At 31.3% G+C, this 18,025-nt stretch overlaps 1 protein-coding gene across 3 annotated transcripts in view; it reads left to right on the top strand.

The window, feature by feature from the left end:
* LOC107454047 (voltage-dependent T-type calcium channel subunit alpha-1I) overlaps nt 1-18,025 on the top strand; it is a 383,057-nt gene that overhangs the window by 238,680 nt on the left and 126,352 nt on the right. For all 3 annotated transcript variants that reach the window (XM_087169325.1, XM_087169326.1, XM_087169324.1), the window contains exons 2-3: nt 6,590-6,835; nt 12,494-12,591. In XM_087169325.1, the coding sequence (XP_087025451.1) occupies nt 6,590-6,835; nt 12,494-12,591 (344 nt within the window). The remainder of the gene's footprint in view (nt 1-6,589; nt 6,836-12,493; nt 12,592-18,025) is intronic.

Here is an 18,025-nt window from a genome sequence, read left to right as displayed (position 1 = left end):
GATGTGAAATAACAGAAATATTCAAACTGTATATAAGTTCTTTTTTCTTCTTGGCAAGTGTAGCTGTCATCGAAATAAGTTTAAAATTTGCATACAGAAAAAATGAATGAAAAATTCGTGAACAATATCTTTAATTTCAATGTGAGTGTTATAAAATACTCATTCATTCATGTTATAAGACTCATTCATTCTACTTTTTCATTCATTTTTTTCGTTTTTTACATTTCACACATTTTTTTGATAGTATAAAATGCTAAATTGAAGAATTTATAATAAAATGTGTCCTTTTTGCAGAATTTTTAAGCATATAAATACGCAAATAGGATGAAGGAAAAAAAACATTAATTTCAAAACTTTCGTCACTATTCTAATATAATATTCTCCCTAAGTTTTAACCTCTGCATTTTTTAACAGATATATCGTTCTAACGTGTCCTTTAAAAAACAATTTGCAATTCTTCTTAAAATATCCTTTTTGTGTCGACATCTCATATCATCTTACGCAAGATACTTTCATTTCCGGAAAAGATTGACAAGAGGGATGGGAGGGCAAAAAGACGGAGACAAAGACCATAACAAAACATCCACCCTCTATTTTTGTTCGATCTTCTACTTTGTCCAGTGAGAGTCGACTGGACACCGGATGCAACCGGATTCTTCCGGATGAGCCTAGCTGACACCACCTTCTTGTGTATGACCCACATATTTCCGTGGATGGTTTAGAGGAAGCGCAAGATGACAGCTGAAGGATGCTGAGGAGCAATCCCACAGCAGCATCCTCTTAGCATCACTTTCCTTTGGAATGTGGAACCGAAATGTAATCTTCTTATCGGAGTGATGCTTTGATTTATGGTTGGATGGAAGATGTTGAAGAAAGCCGATAGAGGAAAGAGGGGGAGACTGCAGCATTGGCTTATTTGGCAAAGTTTTTGAAATATCGATAAGATTACAACGAGGGCTTTCTGACGAAAGATGATGTTGTCCATACGTGAAATCGTTTGCTTAGTTGACGTTGAGTAGATGGAAAAATATTTTAAGCCTAAGCAACTGGGCTATGTTAAAAATCTTGAAAAAATCACATCTTTTTCATTTAATTGTAAAAATTTAAAATGGAAGACTTTTAATAGTAATAATTTAACAACTATGCTGTCAGGAATTTTCCTTAAGAGAATTTATTTTTAAATTTCTAATATACACAGGGTATCTGCTACATTTTAGATTTTCAATTTCGTGTCTTTCCATGACTAATTCCAGAAATTTTTCAGGACTTAACGAAGTTACTATTTTCTCCGATAAAAACACAACAACAAATTTAAAAAAGCATTATAATAACATTAATTAAAGTGATAGGCATAGCCAAAAACTGTCATACTCTGCATCTTCATGATTATTGATTTTAAATTTAAAAAACAGAGTAAAGAAAGAGTTGAAGCACTAAAATAGCTGAAAAAAAGTACAAAAGTACATAATTTTTTTTTCTTTTTTTCTGCAGAATTACATTCTAAAGATGCTTTTCTTGTTCATCGGAAAGGAAAGAAACACGCCTGATTTTTCTGTTCTCATTGCGGAATAATTTTTAAAGAACACGACCAAAACATTTTATATTTTCAAATATGAGTGTGAGAGGGGATTTTGTTACAAATTCAGATATTTGGAACACCATGACATTCGGGGGAGGGGGGTAAATTCCATTTTAAAAATTAGATTTCTCGGCGACCTAAATCCATGACTTCTCATGATTTTTTTTAAAAAAATAGTTTTTTTTATATTTCTAATGAGCTGCACAATCGGTCTTGCCGATGAGCAGACCTAGTGCGCTCTCCAGAGGTGGTATCCACTATTTCAGGACCACCACAATGGGAGAGATACCGTTGGTCATGTTAATTTGGACGTCCAGTTTCCGCCGCACTAGATGGCAGCACCGAGACTCTACTTTGGATGCTAAAGTGCACTAGGAATTTAATTTTGCCGAAAATGCCAAGAGCCAATAAGGCACTCTAGGGATCTTTTACATGCCGCATAATCATACGACATGGCCGCTGAGGATTTTCTGCATCCCGAGAATCCGGTGTCTGGGCCGGGTATCGAACCCGCAGACTTGGGCTCAGAAGGCCGACGACAAACCAACAGCGCCACCCAGCCACATAAAAAAATAGTTAAAATCATGACATTTCATGACAAATTTTGTTCTTTTCCGAAATCCATAACTTTCCATCATTCTTCATGACTTCATGACTTCGCGGATAAAAATGTTTAAACGGATAAAAATGTTAAATGTATGCACTGTTGTAAGAAATTTAGAGAATTTGCAGACCTGGTCGATTATCTCTAGAACTACTGGACCGATTTTAATGAAATTTGTTATGTACATACGTTGATGCAATACAAAACAAATAACCATTCAATGATTGTTATACACAAGCATCATCGTGGGTAACACTTGTTGGAGTCGGAAGGTATGAAACAGCGATTGCAGAATAAACAAAAACAGGGTTAACAGAAGGTATGGTCCCCTCTTATCGATCTACAGGCATTGCAGCGTGATTTCATACTGAAATAAGGAAGTTTATCATTTCCTGCGGCAATTTTATGCCGCAGTTTTAATGTTAGTTAATTTTATGCGGTTAATTTTATTCCACTCCAACGAATGTTACGCACAATCATGTCTATTGCAAATGTGGAATGGTTATTTGTCTTGTATTGTTTCATGTATGTACATATTGAAATTGGTCCTGTAGTTCTAGACGTAATTGACCAAGACTACAAATTCTCTTAATTTCTTAAAACAGTGTATTATTTGAGAGTTCTTGCAAAATTGTAGAAAAAATATAAACATATTAGGGATCAAAAAATAATATTTAACCAGGGGTCTGTCCAGACATTTTGTGAAAGGTCCGGTTTTCGTGAAATGGTGAAAAAATTACTCACATTCTTTCAACCAGGGTCCGCTTTTATGAATTTGTGCAAATAGGATTCGGTTATTGCAAAAAACTTTTTCAATTAGTTTTTAAATTGTAAATAGATACAAGATTATGGTCTGCACTGCAAAATTACAATTAAAGAAATTAAATTTTCAAAAATAAACAGCAATTGCTGCTTCTAAATTAGAGATGCAACATACAAATATTTGGTATTTAGCCTATACTGCTGAATGCAGAATATTAATTTCGGACGAATAATGGAAGAATCGTCTGCCGAAGACAAAACTTAATTCGTTTACATCCATTTTTCTTGTTTTCTGCCCTGGGAATACAAATGAAGATAAACAAATTTGTGAAGGGTCCGATAAAAGAAAATTCATTTTGTGAAGGGTCCGTTTTTAAGTTAAAATATTTTGTGAAGGGCCCGTTTTTATGAAAAGATATTTTGTGAAGGGTCCGTTAACGAATCCAAATTTCTTCCAAACAGACCCCTGATTTAACCAAGGAAGACACAAAACACTTTTGAAATCTGATTGAAGAAAGCATGAAAATATAAAATTTAGTTTTATTGCCTGCTGAAAATTAGTATTTCAATAATCACTTTTTCAATCTCTCCCTTTTTTTTGTCAATAAAATAAGTCTTGATATTTTCCGTGCCATTTTCCTTAGTCGTGATTCATAACATTTCAATAGTTCTTTTTCTCTTATATTTCTCTTATTAATTTATTATTAATCTAAAGTATTATTAATTTATTATTAATAAATTATTAATCTTATTAATCTAAAGAACATTTTTCATTATTCAATAAATGTTACAAGATAAGTTCCAGTTAAACGAGCGAAGAAAAAAAAGAACATGCGGTACATATTTTGGATTCCAGAAGTTTAGAAATTGTTTTAAATAAGTCCGTAATTGAAAATGGAAAAGCTGTAACTGAAAACCTTCATTAAATTTTCAATTAATTGTTCCTTATTCCTTAAAAAAAAATTTTCTCTTCTAAAATCATTTTTAATTGACTTAAAATATATCGCTATGAAAAACCTTTCATCAGACTGATATCTCCAATTTTAAAACAAAATCGAAATTGGATACCTCAAATATTTAGCCCCATTTTCAATTAAAGTAAATATTTGACATAAATTTCCCTCTGCGTCCTTCATCAAAGTTTAAACGACGGTATTCTCTAAAATAATTAATCATAATAAGCGAAGCATGTTTAAATTTTTAATAGACAATATTTTTATCGAATATTAAATGCTTCGCATTTTTCATTGATTAAATTTCAAGAATCCTTAGTCAAAATATTCAAAGCAAAGAAATTTTGCTTATTATGGTTAATTATAAACTTCAAATTATTAAATGCTTTTTTCTACGTAAAACGTCTGCACCTGTAATTTTAAAAATTTTTCTCAACGATTAATTAATCTTATTAAATCCTCTTTAATTAAAGAAGCTATTTTAAATACATTATTCTTTCTTTCGCATTTTTTCAATCGTTAAAGTCAGGAGTTCGTTTTAAAATTTCGAGCAAATTTAGATATTATAATTATTTTATTTTTTAGTGTAAATTACAATTGGCTTAATTTCCAAACAAAATATATTTTTTTTAATGTTAAATAATACTGTCCACCAGTTACTTTCAGTGAAAAGGATCTATTGGTCATATTTATTGGGCATAATTATTGATCATATTTATTGGTCATAAATGTATATATATTTTTTAATGACTAGAAGGTTCTATACTATAATCGCTCACTTCACCTGATCACGTGATCGCCTTTCGTTCATCATTGCTTGTCTTTTCTTTCTATAAAACCGATGATTTCAACTAAAAATAAATATCTTTTTGTTTATGAAATATATAATTGTTATAATTTATGTATTTCTTAATTCATTAATCGTAATGAAATGAGCGATTACTTGAAAAATAATAAACCATACTTACATTTAGTACACATTTAGTAATACTGTTACATTTAGTAATTAGTAGTCACATTTAGTAATAAATTACATTTAGTAAAACTGAATGTGTGACTGAATACGAAGAAGTAATTTAGAAGTTATTTTAATCATTAGCGTGGTTTTTATCATTAAAAAGTTCAATAGGAAACGGTTTTATCTCTCTTGAATTTAAATTTTTATATTTTAAAAAATTACAATACTAAACATGTATGTCTGGCAATATCTAATCTCTGGCGCCGGAATAGCCTGGTTGGTAGGGAGCTGGACTCACGTTCGGGCGATCAGGAGTTCGAATCCAGCCAGACGAAGACTCACTGTGTAGTAAATGGTGACTGGTGTACGTTAAATATGTCGGGTCACAAAGACCTCCATGTTCCCGTGACAAAATATACCTCTGAGGGTACTGAATTGGAGATTGATCGCTCTCTGGTTCAGGTCAAAATTACGATCTGTGGATGAACGATTGGGTGTATGAATGGCAGAAGTCGAATTCTCGGTCACAGATGGCGCCACTGGAAGACAAGAACAATCGCCTCCAGTGTCCTATGGCCTACGACGACAACAATATCTAATCTCTCAGAATTCTTTTTTTTTTTTTTTTTTTACTTTTCGGATTAACTTAAGCTTGAGTTTATGAGATAAACTTAAAAGAGGGGTAAGATGGAGGAAACATTTGCGACAAAGGGGACATAAAACTGCTACAGCTTTCGAACAGAGTGGAATTTCGCGAAAAACTCGTGATTAGATCATTAATAAAAATGGCTCTTTCAGCACATCAAATTTCAACTCTAAGGTTGCATTTCTACGGGGATGTAGAGCAGCCCATATAGTATTTTTTACAACAATAGTTAGTAGTGTGAAAAATAACTGTCGAACCAATTTTTTTATCGTACTTTCTACACATTTTTTTACACTCTATTCTAACTTCAAGTTTTTGAGTTATTTCTAATCTAAGTCAAGTATCTAAAAATTCTTCGACATTTATTTTTTTAATCAGTCATTATTATTTGTATGATGCACTGTTAAAAAAATTGGTTGACATTAAGCCATATTGTATAATATGGTCTCTCGTTGTGTTTACTTAGCAAATTACAACTGAACCGCGTTTTATACTTTATTACAAAATTATATGGTTCAACTTGAATTAAACATAATTCAACACCGGTTGCAATACATATGTTTCAAAGTGCCGATATTGAAGGTTTATCATAAACCATCGCTTAAGAGATTTTAATTCTAATTCATTTATTATATATTTCATATTCGATGATATTAATGCAAAATGTTATGTTTTAATTATTACAAAATATTATAGTTTAACTTGCTATAACACTTTGCAAAAATGTATTGGGAACATGGATTAATTTAATAATGATTGTAATGCATTTGCTTAATAATATGGTCCACAGTACATGATATGATTAAACTTCAAACAATCTTTTCTAATAATTTTGTAATTCGATTAAATTGTATAATGTAACATCATGATTTTTCCTTAAATACTATTGTTCACGTGGTTCGAGTGCATGTACTTGATGGTTTATTTAATAATGATTGTAATACATTTGTTTAATAATATGGTCCACAGTACAGAATATGGTTCAACTTTGAATAATCTTTTTTCTAAATGTTTTGCAATTCGATCGAATTTCATTATAATTGTATAATGTTACTTCATGATTTTTCCTTAACTGCCTCTTGATCACGTGGTTCGAGCGCATGTGCATGATGGTGATACTGCTCAACTGTGTGACTCTGGGAATGTATAGGCCATGCGCAGACGAGATCTGTGACTCGAACCGCTGCAAAATCCTTCAGTACTTCGATGACGTCATCTTTGGATTCTTCGCTTTCGAGATGCTAGTGAAGATCACGGCCATGGGAGCATTGGGCAAAAATGCCTACTTGGCTGAAACTTGGAACAGACTCGACTTTTTCATTGTTGTCGCCGGGTAAGTACCCTGCCAACTTCTCTTTTGTTTACTTTTATGTTTCCTTTTGTTTTGCTTTTAGCGGTACTGTCAGCGCTGTTGTTGAAAAAGAAGCAATTTAGACAGCTGACTTGCTCTTTGTATGTAAGGAATTCGATAAAAAAAATGCAACTGATGTTTCACAGACCGTGGAAGAAAAATTTTTTTTTTCTAGACGATCACATTCTGTGGAACATTATGTCTACTTAGAACATAGTTCTGTGTTATTTAAGGCATTTTTTTTACGAAATAGGTCAACACTCTGTTCATATCAGTTTTAATTGCTTATTAAGTGATTTTGACTTTAATGTTTGATTTAATTCTAACGGCTTTTATGTCCACAAAGTAATTATTTAAAATTTTATTTTATACAGAGGATTTTTTTTAAAAATAAAATTTATTTGATACAGAGGAAGAGAATTCAACTCCTTTAACGATTATATGCGTTTATGATTTATGTGCTTTCCAGCATCCTATCAACTTATTGCAAGTTAATAAATTCAACAAAAAAAAAAAAACTCCGCTGCTCTTCCTCCCAAGTTTTATGAAAACAACTATCAGGAAAAGCAGATTTACAGACATTCATGGAATACAAAATACACGAGAGCGTTTAAAAAGCAACACGTTTGCTTAAAATAAATACATTTTAATAATTATTGTTTGAGTCGAAAAAAATCCTTTGTGTAGAAAATAGTAATTGAAAAAAAAAAAAAAAACACTAGAGCATGGATAACCACATTTCTTTTATCCTGACAAATACACTGAGTCTCAACGGCCAGTACTTAGCTACCGAACAGTTCAGTGTATAAAATTGAAGAAAAAAAAAATAACTTTCACCCTAACAGAGACCTTTTTAATTAAACATAAAAATGAATTGACGCAAAGCGGTAACGAATATTGCATTCTTTGCAGGATTGTGAAAATGGCATATTTTGCAATTGAGCTTCACTGAATCTTTAAAAATAAAGTTGATAGTTTTGATAACTGTGCAAAATTAATTATAAATATAACAAAACTTATTTTAAAAATAAAAGCCTTCTGTGTTGGCCTGTTTTATTTGTTTCTTAAAGACACGAAATTCATACGTAAATCTACTCTTAAAGTATAAGTAATAATCCGGCACCTATCCGATAACACTTTGCAAACTGTAATGATTTTTTTTAATAAATTAAAATGATTTAATATCCAATTGCTATCTTTTCTTGTTGAGTTCTAAAAGTTCTATCTAGTAATTTTTTCTCTCTAACGAATCACACTTTGCTTTTCTCGCTTTCCATTATCTCGGACCATAACCTCGTTACTCTCCGTCTCACTTTGATGTCGCTGACTCATTTTCTGGTGTCTTCCATCGAGTTGAGATGCGTTAAGCCTGCCTCTTCATCGTTTTCCTAAATATGTTGACATTTACCAGCAAGAGTGCTTAAAGGGAGCATAAAACAACAAACGCGAACAAATATTGCTTTTAGAATCTCTGTGGACAAGGATCTAGCTTCGCCTCTGGTATGTTGCCAAAAAAAGAGATATAAGATAAATGTTATTCCTTCGCACTTGTAGACTCAAATATTTTGGATAACGAAAAACAGACATCCGGGTAAGGGGGAAAAAAGTAAGGCAAAAAAAAAAAAAAAAAGATGCACACAACGCGACTTTGATTTACCTAGTATCTTGGTTTGTTTGTTTGTTTGGTCATGCGTATGTTATGGTAGCTAAAGAATTTCGAGTCACTAAACTAACTTTGTATTGTGTTTTGCAGTTAATCAGAGACAGGAGTAAACACGGGAGAATCAATATTCGAGCTGGTTGCTATCTGGAATTTGGGTCACGTGGGAAGTTTTCGTTCCACTTTCAGTTAACGACAAACTAATTGCTTTAGTGGAACCATCAAACATGGCATAACTTATTGAGTGGCTCTAACAGCCACTTTATACTTAAACTCTAAAGTTATGTTTTAAATATCGTATATATTTTTGTAACTATTGTTGAAAAAAAGTGCTGTTTTAGGGCAATGATATTCTGAAGTTAAAATAGTATTCAAAGCTTTTACAAATTGCTCTTTTTTTAAATAGTTTTTTTTTTCTACCAGTGATAAGCATTCATTCTTAAGGGGAAAGATTGAAAAACAATAAACACATAAGAATATACTTTCCAAAAAGTGTATGAAATATATTTTAATGTGTAGAAATGACTTTAAGAAGAACATTGTTTTATAAAATATACATTGTTTCATAAAAAGACATCATTTTAGAATCAAGGTATATTGCAAACGATTATGCAAATTCCCCATTTGTGGAATCATTTTGTACTTTATAATTATTAACATTTGTTCTTGAATGTAACAATAAAAAGATAAACGCATAAAAAAGTATTTTAAGTAAAAAAAGCATGTTATATACATTTTAACCTCTCTTTATAATCATTTTAAAAATGATTATAAAAAGATGTTAAAATACATATAACATAACCCTCTTTGAATTTTCATATAAATTAGAAATGTATTCTATTTGTTCAATAAAATTCTAGTACGTATTTCAAAATTTTCCATAGTGTTAACTAGAGTGCCTGTATTGTTAACATTTGTATTCCACTAGTGGGGCAAGTGGGATTGGCCCGGCAGTGGGCTAAGACCTGGTGATTCTCCTTTTTCTGGAAAAGAAAAATCATTTATAAAAAAGTAGTAAATTTATGACTTTTCAAGAATATATTGTTCAAAATTAAACAATGAATATCTTCATTAAATCTGACTGTTTCTAGGTCGTACAGTTTACAAACAGACCTTCGAATCTTAGCAACACCGTTTTAATAATTCTTCTTTTTAAACTCCACACAATTTGCTTTTTAGCTCTGTAAAATAACGTACAGTAACGTAATAATTTTAAAAATAATATAATAAGTGTAAAAATTGATGTTTTTATTTTTCAAATTTTTCAGAGATATACAACTTATTTTACATTTAGTTGATATATTTTTCATAGGTCAGGAAAACTACTTCAGCCAATTTCTGAGAAAACTCAGAAAATTATATAAATTTCCTGGGATTTTTTTATTAATTTTTCTTAACCCGCGAAAGATAAAATCTTTTCTAAACAAATGCCGATAAATATTACATCTTAAAATATTCCGAAAATTTAATACTTAAGTATTTGAAATAAAATATTTCATTCACTGAAAAATGTTTCAAATGATTTCATAAATACAATATTAAAAATATTGAAATATATGTATTTGCGAAAGAATTTGAGAAATGTCTGATATATGTTTTCAAGTATAAAAAAATATTTTTTTGTTTCTCACATATTCCAACAAATCTAAGGGGTTAAAATTTATCATAGCTTTATCTTTACATTCAATATAAGCAGATGATGTCCCTTTATAAAACATTAATGAGATTAACAAGCTGTTTTAAAATAATTTCTTAAAGTATATTGACAAATAAAATATAAATATTGCTTAATTGGTTATTCAAGCAATATAATCTAAACCTCGAATTCTTTTGTTCTACATAATTCTCAATTTAAAAGTTTCCTAATTAAAGAAAACAATCGTTTTAAAGGTATTATTTGAGCTAAATTGAGTAATATATTTAAAAAAATAAGATAATTATCATACTTAAAAAAATTCACAATAATAAACAGTAAAAGTCCTTAATCACTTAATCACTTTTCACTCACCTTAATCACTTTTTAACGATGATTCGTATTCAACATCTCAATTATTGCTTATATTCATTTTTTTTTATCATTTTGTCATAAAGATTGTAAAAGTTGTGCTTAAACTTTCCTAATTACGAAGAGACTCCATTAAAAGAAAATATCAGATAGAAAAAAATTGAAAATAGAAAATTAACTTCCTCAGAAAACAAATAAAATTGAGAGGGAAATTTCGAGTTATGTTTGAGATCTTGTACTAATAAGATTATTGACTTTAATGACTAAAAAACATATTTCCAAAAGATTTTATTCAAATGCCAGATTAAAAAAAAGAAACTAAAGGGATTAGGTAATTCTTTTAACTATTAAATGAAAATAAAACACTTGAGAGTGCTAAACAGGATAACGAAGTTACTTATATTAATACCATAACTTAATACCATTTTAATTGTCGAGTATTTTTATTCTGAAATCTGCTGAGGTCATGGAAAAAAGACAACTTTCAAAATATTAATTTTATTTTTGTTCGCAAGTTACCATTTTGAATTTTTCATAATCTCTAAACTGCATAGATAATTTTATTATGTCACAAAAATATTGGGAACTGAATTATGTGGTTGAATTTTATTAATCATGTGGTTTAACTTATTTAAGGAGCTGAAAATACTAAACATAAAAGTCTATCATCCCACTCTTACACTTAAACATGCAAAGAAGCAGCTTATTTTTTTCTTCTAAGTGCAACAAAATGGTAATACTTCTCGACCGAAACCGTGCAGCGCCCCATTGTGGTAATAAGTTTAACTATTAGTTGATTGTTTGTTTGTATTATAGTAGTACAGAACTCAAAGCAATTTTATATTAGTGTTTCTACGAGACATAAATTCACTCAATTCCCGCTTATAATTTATACTGAAATGAAACAAAAAAATATTGTTTATTTGGAACTATAAATATAATCACAACATTTATAAAGAATAAACGAAAGAAAGGAAAGATATGGCTTAGAATAATATGGATTGCAGAATGCATACTTTTCAAATCTAGGTCAAAAATTAATAGGTTAGTTTTAAAGTTGATGAATACTTATTGTGAGAAGGATGAAAAGAAACTTTTATTGAGATGTTGAGAATGTATATGAAATGAGAAAAATATGTTGAGATGATGACGTAACGGTCGTCCTTAAGTAGTATTTTTTTGTACAATGAATTTACTTCTAAAATGTAATATCATTTTAAATATCTAATAATTCTCAAACAATTTCAAAAAAAAATTTTAAAAATGCAAAATAGCTCAATTAAAAAAAAAATTACTGAGTATAATAATACCCATAAAATAGCACATTCTGAAAACAAATGGTTTAATTTAAATATTATTTTTGATATTTTGATTTTGGACATAGAACACAAGCGTTCTTTGCTTTGAATGGCTGTTTTGTAAGTAGTTAAAGTTAAGTTCTTTTGTGATTGGCTCTGAAATGTTATTTCTTTTTAGCTTTTAATATTCTTCTGAAGCATACAGCATGATTTAAAGCTCAAGATATAGAGAATTTTCACAGTATGGCTTAAAACGTTTTTCTGTAGTGTTTTTTAACAGTTTTTTTATATCACTACCCCCAAAAAGACATTCGACACTAAGACTAACTAAAAACCATTAAGTTCCAAACTATATTTTTTAACCGTGATGTTTTATTCATGCTACATCAAAAAAGGGACAAAATACTATATTTTTATCAAAAAACTCAAACTATATTTTGAAAATTCGCAATAAAAAATTCCTCAATATTGCAAGATGTATGACACTATTCCTATCGAAAACCAATTTTCTCATAAAACCGAAGTCCGACGCCCAAAGATTCAATTCCTTATTTCAAGCGTAAAATACTAGGCCAAGATCTGCACTTTCTCACCCACTCAACACCTAACGACATCCATAAATCGCCAACTTTTTCACGCAAACAGGACTCTAAATCTTATTTTTCTCTTCTTCCTAGATCCCTGGAATATTGCCTGGATGTGGGCAACATCAATCTGTCGGCAATTCGGACAGTGAGAGTTCTACGACCTCTTCGAGCAATCAACAGGATACCAAGTGAGTAAAATCTGGCACTTTTTTTCTCTTACTTTTGTCGCCAAAAAAGAACCCCCTCGAGAAATAAATATTTCATTTTTCATAGGTTTAGGAAGATATAAATGTAAACAAAACGACAGTACATTGACCGTCTAGATATTTCGGTTTATTTTGACTCTTCTTAAGATACAAGTGTCTCACTACTTTTTGTCAGTGTGACAAATAATAAAGTTGTTACTGGTAGGACGATGTTATTTTAATGTCGTGGTGAAAAGTAATATATTAAATATTTACTTTGCGGATAAGTATTTAACCCACTGGTGGTTTAGCAAATGGACAAAATTGAGAGAATGCTTCTCCCCTATACACTATTTCCCTATCTCATAACATGGAAAAACTGGTTATGCTATGCGGAAAAGTCTGCAGGTTTAAACACAAATTTTTATGTGTTGAACAGTCAGTGGGTTAAGTCGTCGAGTCAGAATTTACATAAAAAGATATTACTATTTCTTATACAAATATAGTAAATATAAATCTTTTAAATGAGCATTGTGAATAATATTTTTTATCCACATTGGCGGTTTATAACCTGAGAACAGAAGAATCTTTTCGAAAACGGTGAAAATAAACCTCTCTCAAATAAAAAACATTTAAAAAAAATTTTAATTTGATTGTCTTAGGGAAGTTGAAATATTATATTTCCTTGTAGTTTCCAGTTTGTTCCAAATGTGAAAATCTAACAGTCCAATTCTCCAGCAAAACAATAAAAAAAACTTTACGGATCAAATTCATCAAAATAGTGTAACAAGCAGAAATTTTATAAAGGTTTATTTCACTAAAATAAAGCCATCTTGATTTTGTTTCTTGACTGAACAAGAAGTAAATGAATAAAAACAGAACTTATATATTAAAAAATCTATATACATATTTACAATGAGTAACAAATTTCCATGGCGAGGCTAACAAGGCGAGGGAAAGAATTGATATTCGCAAAAGAATTGAGAAAAGTATTCATTTAAAATAAACCCATTACTGATAACAATTAATATATCTGCCTTGTTTATGTATTGTTTAGAATATAGGATGGTGCATATTCTTTAATAAGACTTAAGTAACAGTGACCCATGTTTCGATAATAACAGCCATCAATAATACCCCATCGATTGTAGTATTTGTTTTGAAAATCTCTGATGACAAGGAATGCTTTTCGCCCTATCTGCCTCTGTGAATATTACGAGGGTTGTTTTATATGTAAGAACCGTTTTCTTGTGTACACTAATAGGCGGCGCGCGTGTTTCAACGAGTGCTTGCGTCGTATCCTGGCATTCTTTGATAACAACTATGCTCAGTTACAGCTGTGTAAGTTATCTGTACGGTCAGTTCTGTGTCTTTAAAATGTTCAAGTTTAACAAATCGCCCGCCGCATATCAGGTTCGGTCAGTGGTGCGTTTTTAGTCAGCAAAAAGCTGTCTGCTGCATACATTCACAGGCAGATTCGTGAAATATGCGAAGCTTCCTACTGGCGTGCTGACAGAAAATTTTGCAAGTCCATGACAATAGCTCTCTCCACAGCTCAGTCCCGAGCTTTATTGGACTCTTTTGGCTGGGAAGTTTTGGACCACCCCTCAATACAGCCCAGACCATGCGCTAAGTGATTTTGATCTTTTCCGATGTGTCAGAGATCATTTTGGCGGTAACCATCACAGCGATGACTAAGACGTGAAAACGGTCGTGACCTCATGGTTATCGGAGCAGGCGGCAAGTTATTATGAAGAGGATATTCTAAATCTAGTTCAAGTTTAAGCAAACTTGACAAGTATTTTATTTTAGAATTTCAAAACCGTCGTTGAACAGCAGACCCAGCTTTTGGGTTTACGACTACTAGTGCTCAACTTCGTAGCCTTGTAATTTTGAACCCAATCCAGAAGACAAGGGAGCTCCTGGATCAAGTAGTGGGAGAAATTCGCCTTCGTGGAGGACTTTTTGATGGAGCTAACCCGCATTTGCGTTACAAGGAGAGGATGACCACGAGAACCTCCCACGGTTAGCCTGACGGCAAAGGGACTCTAACCCATGATCCGTCCACCACTGAGGATATTTTACGAAATCACCGTGGTAGATGCCAGCCGCGGCAGAATTCGAATCAACCAGCCGATGCTGGGATTGAACCTAGATCACCTCATTGGGAGGCGAGTGCTCTATCCCCTGAGCCACAGCGGCTGTGACAAAAAAAGAAAAAAAAGAAACGTAAGTGGAATCAAAAAATGAATTTGCTTCTTAAAAATTTTCTTTCGTTTGGTTTTTATTTTCGAGTGGCCCTTATTTAAAAAAACAGCCCTCATAATACATACAATCCTATTATTGTTACCCTCACAAAATTTCTGGTGAAATGTGATCAAGGAAAAAGAGTCATTCTACAACATGCACGCTATTATCAAAAGCTATCCTTATAAAGATTTTGTAACATTAATGAAGGTGTTGTCCTGATGAAATATCCAGCTTGGGCTATGAGTTCATTTTGAAAATGTAGGTAAATGGGTTTCTTGAGCTCCTTGGTCACCAGTAGTTACTTAGCAACAAGTTAAGCTTGTGAAAATACCGGTTGTGGAAAAAAACAAGTTAAGTTTACTATCATAATCGAAACCTTATCACACAAGTAACTGTCTGGGATATTCAAATTAAATTTTTACTCTTCTGAGAACATGACACGAAATCAGTGTTTGTTTCCTTTGCTAGGATCCCAAGTATCTTGAGCGATATAATAAAATGAAAAAAGCGGTAGATTCGAGAACAGCCCATCCAGTGGTGATTTTTTTCAAATCTCGCCAAGCAGGTTTTGGAAATCTCTCCAAACTAGGTTTCCGGAACTTTATCGGGGAGATAATTTTGAACGTCCGATCACACCACCAAAATTCTTAAATCTGATTGGTTATTTGATATGTATACCTACGCGAAAGTTGGATTTTGTTAGAAAAGAGGTAAAAGGGTTAATTTTTTTGCCGTTTACGCTTCTGATTTCTTGCTGTTAGAATCATCGTTATTATTTCATTTTTTCACCGTAATCTATATATATATTTCTCTTACACGGCAACAAAAAAAACCTCATTACAACTCCCCGAATGGCAACGCTAGAAAATTGACCAATGATTGCCGCTAAAAATGTCGCATGCCAAATCTAGCTGAGGTGGCTCAACATAGAGCGCTTTTAAAAACGGAAACGGAAATAACCAGAGATAGCATTCTCATCAAATGTGATCTCTTCCGAAATTCACCCTATCAGCTGCGGCAATCTTATACTATTAAACTAGGCAGAAGTGAGTAGTCTTTGTCGATAGATCTCTATTTCAGTATTTCGTCGAAAGCGCTTTTTTTCACGAATTTATATATTACGAATTTATTTGACAATTTTTGATTTATATCACGAATTTATTTGTTTTATCATTGTTATTAATTATTCATTGAAAAATGCTGTTACGCTTTAAGATTTTATGCTACAGCACATTTCTAATAGGTTAAGCGAATTACATGACATTTATTTGAATTCAAATTTATTTTAATGACTTACTAGTAGTATTTACTAAAAAGATGTAATTTTTTTTTTAAAAAAAAGTTGTTCTATGGATTTGAATGATTGTTTTGAATTCTTAGAATTTTGTGTATATTACAATGTACCTAAGTTAGTAGCGATCGAAGCAAACCATATAGGATTGCGTAGCAATTTTTGGGGGTTGGTGAGCGTTAGCGAGCATGGGGGCGCAGTCCACTAGTTTCATTTATTACCGTTATAATTTCATTTTTAAATTTTTTTATGTGGAAAATGGGAAGCGAATGAACGAGGGAATTTTCAACTTTATTGATTATCTACAGAAATAACAGCCAATTCGCCGAGATTTCAAAAAGTCGCCAAGAGGTGGGTTATTCTAGGATTTTACCAAAAAAAGTAGATGACAAAGAAGAGGAAATCTCCAAAAGACAGCACGGATGTGTGAATCATGTACCATTCACAAATTCATGATTTGTATGCAGCATCTTATGTCCCTAATTATATATAAACATGGCAGATATATTGGATTTTAACACAAAATGTCGTTATTTTAGCAGGACGCATTTTTCTCTTCTTTTCAATCATTAAGTTTTTTTTCTTACCCAAGTAAACCATAAAATGAACTACTGCTTGCAAATATATTCTTGTATATTAACTGTTTTTATGTATGTTTCTTTTTAATACTTGCTTCACGTTTCTTTACCGCATAGATCAAGATGACTTTATTTTAGCATGCTTACCTTTAAAAGTTTGAATTGCGTGTTGTAGTTTTGATGCAAGGTTTCACTGTAAATTTTTATCTCTTAATTAATGAGCGTTAATGGTACTGCGTAATGGTACTTTTTTCTATCAAAGTGTATTTTTTGCATATCCGAAGACAATTTTACGAGTTATTTATAAGCCATATTCTGAATAATAAATCAACTTTGTATCTAAAAAATATCACCCTATGAAAATCCTTTTTAAATTGTTACGCCAATGGCTATATGCCAGTTGGCGTGCAATTTTGTAGAAGAATAATCACTTAAAGCAAGTTAGAATATTTGGAGGACACTTGTTTAATTAGAATGATATTTGCATCAGAAACAGGAACTATAAATGGAAATGTTCCAAGAATTTAAACATTTGAAGTAGGTCAAACAAGAAATATTTATACATGTTTTTAACTAGTATATTAATGCCAGTGTTAGAGACCTTGATGCTTTCAATAGTTATGAGTAATTTAGAATCTAAAATGTTAGTTTTTTGATGCCTGTGAAGCCTCAATAGGCATTACTTATTTCCCAGCCTTTAAAATTTCTTTAATTTCTTAAATTTATTTCTTTCTTAATCGAAATTTATTAATTATTAATTTATTTATTCTTAATCGAATTTTTATCAAAGCAATTATTTAATTTTTATTATATTTTATAAAAAGCTAATATAAATATTTTATTCTTTTTTAACAATCAATGTAGAGGCTCACTTCTTATTTCAATACAAATTTAAAACTTATTAATTCACTATCGCGACTAAATCGAAAACAAAATCCATTTACAACTCCTCATTCTTTACTTCTCACCACAAAAGTGTTTCAGTTACTAATTCTCACAGTCTGTTTGGCGATTAGCGTTCTCCAAATTATTTTCAAATTTTATATTGAGATTGGCTTTATTTTTGGCTAAGTTATCTTTCGATAAATCTCCAATCATGGATCTCTTCCCGTAATCCAGACTGTCAGTTAGGAACAATTCACTTACTTTAAATTTTTAATTCATGGCGTAAGGACTGGGGTCTTAGACCCTCAACCCAAGCGCTAATTAACTGTTTTTCATGATGAGAGAACAATTATGATTCTCTTGATCCATATAAGAGAATTTCTTTCTTTATTTTATAATTTTGGAATGTGGTCATGTTCATTAGAATAAGATT

The sequence above is a fragment of the Parasteatoda tepidariorum genome, chromosome 8 (assembly GCF_982258835.1).
Source record: "Parasteatoda tepidariorum strain Cologne lab strain chromosome 8, Ptep-v5.0, whole genome shotgun sequence".
NCBI lineage: Eukaryota > Metazoa > Arthropoda > Arachnida > Araneae > Theridiidae > Parasteatoda > Parasteatoda tepidariorum.
The sequence above is the reverse complement of the archived record's forward strand: the minus strand, read 5'-3'. Positions and strand labels throughout refer to the sequence as shown.